Source organism: Aplysia californica, unplaced genomic scaffold (assembly GCF_000002075.1).
Source record: "Aplysia californica isolate F4 #8 unplaced genomic scaffold, AplCal3.0 scaffold00364, whole genome shotgun sequence".
NCBI classification, from domain to species: domain Eukaryota; kingdom Metazoa; phylum Mollusca; class Gastropoda; order Aplysiida; family Aplysiidae; genus Aplysia; species Aplysia californica.
This window is the reverse complement of record NW_004797634.1, coordinates 75,195-84,737: the sequence shown is the minus strand read 5'-3', so window position 1 is coordinate 84,737 and position 9,543 is coordinate 75,195. Positions and strand designations below refer to the sequence as shown.

Genomic DNA, 9,543 nt, shown 5'->3' with positions numbered 1-9,543 from the left:
TTCTCTCTCTCTCTCTCTCTCTCTCTCTCTCTCTCTCTCTCTCTCTCTCTCTCTCTCTTTCTGTCTCTCAAAATCACAAGAGCTCACCGATATTTTTGTACTAACACTCACAGAAATATTTTGACATTACGAACACACACCCTATGCTCAAGTGTGCACACACATACACACACATAAATGAGGACTTACCACTGGCACCCTCCAACCACCCTGCAATATCTCTCGTCACAGGCACGTGGCAGAACATTTCAGCTCGGGACCTTGAGGGCAACCATCTCCAGATTTTTGAGCATCACGACTCGACCACTGGGAAAATTGTGGAGCTGGACTGCTTCGAGATTTTCAACGATGAGGTGAATATTGATCTTTTCTTTTCTGATTTGCTGAGATGTTTTTGTGCTTTTAAATAAAAAAGTGAAAGGAATTAGGATTAAATGTCTAGTACAGAGATCAAGGGGAAGACCACGTGGAACCTGGAGATGAGTCATAGAAATTGATGTACAGAAAAGTGGGAAGACATGGAGTGACATCAAGATGCTAGCCGAGGACAGGGAAAAGTGGAGAGTGTTTGTTCGTGGCCTATACCCTGATCAAGGGTGAGAAAGGCAAAGATGATGATGATGTCTAGTAAAGGTCTCTTTTTTAAAAATAAGTTAACTCCCTATCTACGGCAAGCCGCTATCAGTGGCTCGCTGTCGGAACCGCTGTGCTGGCGAGCTGCTAGCAGAGGCTTGGGCACATTTGTTTAGCCGAACTTAGATGTCAAATTAGTTTTTGATAATTGCCGAAAACTGGTCTCTTTTAATGGCAGTTCACTCATTAGATGAAGAGCTATAGAAATGGGTTCTCTTGTTTTGATTTTATGACCAATTTATTGATGCATGCACGTGTCAACTTTCGATTTTTTGTCAAAAAGGGCCCGGGCATAGTGGGTTTACCCCTCCTCGGAGAGAAAGAGTTAAAATCCTCTATTGCTCATGACGTCATGGCTCCCCCCCTCCCCCCCATGTTGGCTCCACAGAGTGGGGAGACCCCGGATGTGCATATTAGGTCAAGTCAGTTCCGAAGGGAGACCTCAATTAGACCTTTATCAAAATTAGAATAATAGATAAATTAATATATTACGTTTTATTGATCTCATGGGGTAATTTTGGTTACAACGGCAAACATACATACGTAATTAGACATTGTCACGTACATACATAAATGAATAATAAGAAATACAACATGTACATAAACACACAATATTTCTCCAATGCAGAATAATTTCACTTGCATGCCATTGCTGGTTGCTACTGTGCAGCGCCCTGTTTTTTTAGCTAGGGTTGTCGTGTCTTGCTTAAGGACACAGCCCAGTGACCACCCATGTTAACTCTGTGTCACCGACACTTGGGTGACATTACTTGAGTCTGAACTCACTGCTCACTTAGCCACTGGAGCCTCTAGTGTTAGTTCAGCTTATCGAATGAAAAAGGGGGAAAGGGGGAGAGCAAGGTAAAGAGGAGAGAAGTTGGCTCAAGGTAATGAAATGTTGCTTCAGCATTAAATTAACTTAAGACTAAAGTTCTCAAATGTTCCATGCTTGTCGATCTGGTCTTATATTTTCGTAAGTCACTGAAAATGTTCTTTTTTTAGGTGAGTGCCTTTTCCTCTAAAACACAATTCAGTCAAACATGCTCTAACAATCACCTGTCCAAGACAATCACCTGTACAAACAAACCCCCCCCCCCCCCCTTTAACTTTTCCTACATGATGGTGACATATTCCAAGAGGACTGGCTGCCCTAGAGAACCAGAGTTCTCCTTGACGAAGGCTGGATGTCTTAACTCTTTATCTCAGAGGGGGCTAAACCCACTATGCTGGGGCCCTTTTTTGGTGCTAAATCTAAAAATGACGAAAACGTCATTAAATGGGTAATAAAATCGAGACTAGCAAACCTATTTTGATAGTTCTTCATCTAATGAATGAATTTCCGGTATAAGAGAACTGTTTTAGGTGTCACAAGTCGTCGTAAAGGAATGTGCCCAAGCCGGCTCACCGGCAGAGGGGTTCCAACCGCGAGCCGCTGGGAACGGCTTGCTGGAGATAAAGAGTGAAACAGGTTCAACTGTATATGAATGCAACCTTTTAGCTTCAATTGAAAAAAAAAAAGAGAAAGATGAATTGTCTCCAAACTTCAATTTAACCCAGTATAATTTATCGTGGCTTTATTTCTTGTACCAGATCTGGGCCGGCTGTCGTCGGGAGGGGCTCCTAGTCATATGGAACGAGAAAAGCACCAAGCTGAAGACGACCTTGAAACCCGACTGCCGTGGAGTGAGCATCATACTGCCATTTGGGGACAAGGTGAGAGGGTTCGGGCTGAGTATCGCTGGTTTATTAAAAGAAGAGGTTGGCCCTTTTACACTCCAGTTTATATATTGTATATATAGTTACTTTTAAGGACAAGCGGGCTAACCCAGATTTTGGGGGTTTCCAGAAATCTTGACCTACACCATAAATGGGCATCGCCCTACCTATAGGAGCAGTTTGGTTTCATTCATGTGTATATTTGTTTAGTCACATAGAAAACTCTCCTTGTTTTTTAAAGAAACTGAATGAGGGGCAAAATCTTTACCTTCGATTTTTCGGGATAGCCCCATTGTGCTTAAAAGTGACCATATATACACAGTGTAATCAGGCGCTCATCAATTATTAGGCATATGGAGTTACTGGTGTTGTCTGAAATCTTTTTCGTTTGTCTTGCTATTGTTGTAAAATAAAAATCCTCATCTATCTCGAATAGAAGTCAAGTTATTTGTGTCACGACGCGATGGAATCAGGCGCTCGTCAATTTTGAGGCATGTAGAGTTATTGATATCATCTTAAAGCTTGTTCATTTGTCTTGCATTTGGCGAACAAAATACTCCTCTATCTTAAATTGAAGTTCAGAAATTTGCAATTGAAGGTGGTATGAGAGGTAAAACTAGCGAGAAAATGGCCAGCCAAAGTGTGGTGACTTCTAAAGCTTGAGAGTCCTTGGAAACTGGAAATTTACATGTTTCGTGCCTTTAACTGATTCCTTCCATTTGACCGCTGACAGCGGCTCTAAGTTTTTCCGCTGCCTCCATTCGACCGCTGTGAGCGGCTCAACGAAATCCGAAACAAATGTGCATTTTTTAACATAGTTCCTACTTTTTAAGTTGTCGAAAGGAAGTAGAACTTGTAAACAAACCTGACCTCAATCTCTGAGCGCCACTATCGATCGAAACTCTGCGATATTCTTGCAAAAATCGCTGTTTTGTTGTCACTATGTAGGCTTGATCTAAGGGTAAACAACACGGAGCCTGGTATAATAAAAAAGGCCCTTCAAAGAAAGATATTCAACTAAATTTGTGAAATTCTTGCATAAATGTGTGCTAGGGTGATATCGCTACAATTTTGTGTTGATTCCTATGGATTATAAGGACTTGTACAGCTGAGAAAACGCAGTAAGTCAAAATTTTCAAAGAGGTGTTGCACAATATTTTTTTCTCATTCGTTTTTGTCTGAAGGAAAACGCAATACAAACAGATTGTAGGTCATTGTTATTGATATAAACAGATTCCTCTATTGATTCCCATCAGTATGGTATATGACAATACATATTAGAATAACTTAGAGCTTCACAGTAATGCATTAAATAGATGCACTCCAGGACTAAAAGTGAACAGGGAAAAATCATTCTGTCCAGAGCCTGAAAAAATCATGGACGGAATCAGTTAATGAACGTTTTTCGGTAACATGTCTTCACACGCAAAAGACCTGAGTTCAATTACACAGAGTGGGGAGGAAATTTTTATAGAGTATCTCAGTTTTTCTGCTGGGATGCTGTATTCCTCTCAGCCTAGATTAGCCCTGACAGGCAGGGTGGAAAGTCTACCTCCTAAATAATCTGAATTGTGTGGATGGGAATGTAGAAGCACCTCCTCATCATCATCATCATTGCCTTTCTCACCCTGCACCAGGGTATAGGCCAGGGACAAACACCTTCCACCTTTCTCTATCCTGGGCTAGCCTCTTGATGTTATTCCATGTCTTCCCACTTTTCTGTACATCGATTTCTGTGATTCTTCTCCAGGTTCCTACATGTAAGGAAACAAAATATTTTTTATAGAACAAGAGAACGAAAATGTCATAAAAATGAAAGACTTTTTCAAGCCTTCAGATGCATTAACAGACATGAATTTTTGAAAGGTTACGCTGTTTGTTGTACATTTTCACCACCGTTTTTGTTTTTTCCCCCCACGTCAGGTATGGGTGGGGACCAAAGACGGGACCATCTATATTTTCAACGCTCACACCAAGCAGCTGTGGAAGACGATCAAAGCTCACGACGATGCCGTGCGCTCTCTGTGTGCCGCTGAGTCTCGCTACATCATGTCGGGCTCCGGCTCCAAGGACGGGAAAGTCGCCATCTGGAGTCCCAATCTGGAGAACGGAGATACGGAAGGTTGTTTGAGTAGTGAATAATTTTGAGAACGGAGATACGGAGGGCGGTTTGAGTAGTGAGTAATCTGGAGTATGGAGGTACAGAATACAGAAGGAGGTTTAAGTAGTGAGTAATCTGGAGAATGGAGGTACAGAATACAGAAGGAGGTTTGAATAGTGAATAATCTGGAGAATGGAGGTACAGAATACAGAAGTCGGTGTTAGTAGTGAATAATCTGGAGAATGGAGGTACAGAATACAGAAGGCGGTTTTGAGTAGTGAATAATCTTGAGAATGGAAGTGCGGAAGGAGGTTTTAGTAATGAATAATCTGGAGAATGGAGAAACGGAGGGCGATTTGGGTCGTGAGTAATCTTCCTCAGAGTGGGCTTATTTTTTGTTTGTTTGTTTGGGTGAAGAGAAACGGATGGACAGGATAACAGGCATTTAGTGCAAGGGAAAAGTATAAAAGACAAACAGAAATGATAGAGGGAAAGAAGAGAAAACAGATCAGCCAGTGGCACCCTCCAACCACCCACAATGTAGTTTTTATGAATGCCCTTTCGGCTCATGGAAGACACTGTTAGTGATATGTGACTTTTTGTACAAATGCCTTTCACCAATGCCTTGATTTTTAAACGATGTGTTCACAAATGTCTGATCTCTGTCAAGACACTTCAGAAGTAAGTGCCTTAATTTTTTATATGCGTGTAAAAATCTTTATTGTTACTAAGGACATTTTTACAAATGTCTTAACCCGGGTGCCAATTTTTCCAGATAAATCCCTAAATCCGGATTTCTGAAATTGTCATAATTTTTGCCTGCCCTCAAGCTGACTTTGTAAGAAATAGTCTTGATCCAGGAAGTATCTGACAATGTGATCCGTAAATTTTGAGTCCCCACGCTCGCGTTTCCATAGGATCCGAAAAGTTCCGGATTTTTTTGGGGCAGTTAATTGGCACCTCTGTTAAGTAAACTATTTGAGATGTGTTCTTTATTATACGAGCATAAATTTGTTTTTGTTTGTAAGTGAACGGAGGTTGCAATAGACAAGAATTACCAGGTATCTCTATCATTTTATATTTTGGGGATTTCTTCCAGAATTCTTTTTTTTTTAAACCCTGTGTTCTGCAAGTTGGCATTTCTGTCATGAAATGTGGAAATTCTCTGTTTAAGTTTCTTGCTTTTTGGAAAGATGTTACTTTCATGAATAGAAGGCCTTTGTCCCACAGGAACTAGATTTTTGGCCAGTATCATACTTATTTTGTTGTTGTTATCGCGATATCACTCACAGTGGGTGGCAATTTGATGCATGCGATGACCAACTGATCACTTATTTTTGTGAGTGGTAGGCTGTGGGATGACCTACTGATGACTTGTTTTTGTTTGTGGTAGGGTGTGGGATGACCAACTGACCACTTGTTTTTGTTTGTGGTAATGTGTGGGATGACCAACTGACCACTTGTTTTTGTTTGTGGTAGTGTGTGGGATGACCAACTGACCACTTGTTATTGTTATTGTTAGTGTGTGGGATGAGCAACTGACCACTTGTTATTGTTAGTGTGTGGGATGACCAACTGACCACTTGTTATTGTTTGTGGTAGGGTGTGGGATGACCAACTGACCACTTGTTATTGTTTGTGGTAGGCTGTGGGATGAGCAACTGACCACTTGTTATTGTTAGTGTGTGGGATAACCAACTGACCACTTGTTATTGTTAGTGTGTGGGATGACCAACTGATCACTTGTTATTGTTAGTGTGTGGGATGACCAACTGATGACTTGTTATTGTAAGTGTGTGGGATGACCAACTGACCACTTGTTATTGTTAGTGTGTGGGATAACCAACTGACCACTTGTTATTGTTAGTGTGTGGGATGACCAACTGATCACTTGTTATTGTTAGTGTGTGGGATGACCAACTGACCACTTGTTATTGTTTGTGGTAGGGTGTGGGATGACCAACTGACCACTTGTTATTGTTAGTGTGTGGGATGAGCAACTGACCACTTGTTATTGTTTGTGGTAGGGTGTGGGATGACCAACTGACCACTTGTTATTGTTTGTGGTAGGGTGTGGGATGACCTACTTTCGTTTACTCTTCCCACCGTTTTTGTTCCTGTCATGAAGTCAGGTCGATAGTAGTGAGTTCAAAGTACAGTTTTATATCATGTGACGCTGTGTTTTGACAATGACGATGACAATCTTTATTCATCTCGCAGGAAGAAACTTGTCTTGGTCGTTTACAATTGCTGGTCCAGATATTTGCGATTGAAGGTGTTGGAATGTCCAAAAGAAAAGTGTCCGATAGTCATAGTGCAATTCCAGCCCTCTTTTGTTGCTGTTTTGATCCTCGTTTTTATCCCTTGTTCTTCGTTTTTGCTCTTGATGTCATTTTCCTGGGTGGGCGTATCTGGATTGTCATGTGTGGACTGGCATGTTCAATGTTTTGTTCATTCAGCCAGGCTGGTTGTTCATGCTCTTCACCAACACGATGCTGCGCTGAACCAATGAATTAAAAACTTCGAGACATCGTGCGCGTCAGAAGTCAGAGATGGTCTCGGACCCATGAATCAGGATCACTCCCACAAATGAAGTTTTGTTTAATCAACTTACAAATCAACCATTTGAACCCTGAGGTCCTGACCCTTATTATACAAGTTTCCCTGGTGTCCTGATTCATAGGATTGCAAAGCGGGTTGGATTCAAACTTGTCGTGGATTATGGACATATAGGGTGTTTTGGGGCACAGAGAACTACAATCCAGATTTCAATATCAGTCTTTCAGGTGCTCAAAGGGTTTTAAAAAGGAGAAGATGTAGTTTTATCTCTACTTTTCCGTAACTTCAATGGGGTAGGGCTGCATTGATTTGTGAGAGTTCCGGGTCTTAGAACTGTTCAGTTTGTTGTAACCTAATGCTGCTTATTCTGTGTACGAGTATGTTTTGAGATCTGGATGACTTGGCACTGACTCAAGGCTCAACGAAACACCCCCCCCCCCCAATAGTTGACTCCACTTGTGTCTAACTCACTTGAGTTGATCTTTGGTTAAGTCGGATCTTTTTCTCGGGTCCCAGCACCTCTTTTTTTTTTTCTTTTTTTTTTTTACAAATCCCAAGGATTAAGTTGAACTTAGGATGAGTTGATCTGTTTTTTACTCCCCTGCCGACATCAACTCATCCATCGTCGACTGCGGGCAACATCCCCACCATTCACTCAAATACCGAACTGCCCACTAGTGAGAGAGGTTGTCCCACCCCCCGGGGCAGTGCCACTGACTGAAGTGTCTTTAGGCCATTCCCAAAGGGGGGACATTTCTCGTTCAAGCATAGTAGAATTGTAAATGGGCTGACTCCTGTCACGCTCATAACTTTGCCTGATCTACAACAGGGATCTGCTGCTTTTTCTTTCCTGATCATTTCTATTGTCATTTTCCTCTACTTCTTTTTTATGTTTGTCACTCCCTTGTGACCTGCTATTTTGGGGTGCCTTGATAGTTGAAACAGACCTTGTGCTGTTGAAGCTAGAGAGGTGAACAGTCTAAGTCTGATTCCCTGTAAAGATTTCTCTGTTGACACCCACCCCTTGGCGCTCATATGACTTTATGCAGTTGCGAGTGCCGTAAAACCCTCTACTATAAAAAAAAAAAGAAAAAAAAAGAGAGGTTGTCTAGCTTGGCTAGCACTTTGTGTACAACGTTTAAAGATGGTTGTGAGAGCAAACTGTGCCTTTATACAGTAGATCCAGTATTCCCGTTTATATGCAATACTCTTTTTAACATTGAAGGAAGAAAACTTGTTGCTTTTTAAAACTTTGAATGAAGAAAAGGTACTTTATGGTGTTTTTTTAATTACTCTATGTTTATGATGATCACATTCTTATATTGAACATTCCATAATTTCCAAGGTCTTTAGAAAGTATATTTTTTTTACTATCCTTTTGCTCATGTTTTAAAATAAAATTTGTATCTGTTGGATTTAATGCCCTTGAAAATCAAAATGTTTAGTTTGCACAATCTGATTTATTGCTGTTAACATGTTCATAACGCTTTTTGAAAATCTTTTCTCTTCTTGAAAATGTTTAGCTTGCACAATCTGATACACTGCTATTTTTCTAGTTCATGGTGATTTTTAAAAACAATTTTCATAATCTATTTTTACAAATTTATATGCAGAATATATCGTTGTATGTACTAGATTGGATACTTATTTCTCTGTAATGTTCCGTTTCATCTTCTATTGTGTTCTTTTATCCGACGAGCAACGTTTGGAGAAGCACCGATGGCCTTCGCTGTCTCTAATGGTCTTGTAAAATGGATGCATAATACTTTTTTTGGCAAAGCTTATTAAGTAATGCTATTCATCTTAACTCTTTATCTCCGAGGGGGGTTAACCTATGCTGGGGCCCTTTTTTGGTTCGAAATCGAAAAATGACACATACGTCACTAAATTGGTCATTAAATTGAAAATAAGTGAACCTATTTTGGTACTTTTTCGTCTAATAAATGAACTCCTGATAAAAGAGACCTGTTTTTGGCCCGAAAAGTAATTTGAAGTTGAAGTCGTCACCAGCAGCTCACCAGCACAGCGGTTTCGTCCACGGGCTGCTGGGAGCAGCTTGCCAGAGATAAAGAGTTAAGATAAATCCTTTTGTTTGTCTTGTCAGATGAGAAGCAATTAATTATCAGAATGTTTGCAAAGGAAAAAATTAATGCTAATAAAAATACATGATGTAAAAGTATTCCATCCAGAAATGTGATAATAAATACCTCAAAGATTGCTTGAGAAATTGCGTCTCAGAAAGTAGTTCTGTTCAGATGAACGTGTGGAAATATTCGTCTTTGTGATAATGGATGCGTCAAAAGAAGTTTTCTCTAGATAAAATAAGTAGATAGAGTAGCACAATACTGGCCTACTTACATTTAATGATGCTCATGTTTTAAACTCTCAGTTGCAGTCTTAAAGTAACATTGTCGTTTAGAATTGTGATTCAAATGGCTGTCCACCGGCGACCGTGATTTATTCATGAATGTAGAAAAAAAGTGTTTTCTTTTTTTGTGTTTAGAAAAAGCACTTTGTTTGCAAGGAATAATCTA

At 40.3% G+C, this 9,543-nt stretch overlaps 1 protein-coding gene across 1 annotated transcript in view; it reads left to right on the top strand.

Annotated features, from left to right (window-relative positions):
- The window catches only part of LOC101863525 (DENN domain-containing protein 3), a 47,263-nt gene extending 41,724 nt beyond the window's left edge, over positions 1-5,539 (top strand). Inside the window, exons 25-27 of the mRNA XM_005103243.3 lie at positions 232-353; positions 2,224-2,346; positions 4,273-5,539. Coding sequence (XP_005103300.3) covers positions 232-353; positions 2,224-2,346; positions 4,273-4,491 — 464 coding nt within the window. The 3' untranslated portion in view covers positions 4,492-5,539. The remainder of the gene's footprint in view (positions 1-231; positions 354-2,223; positions 2,347-4,272) is intronic.
- Positions 5,540-9,543: the final 4,004 nt, after the last annotated feature.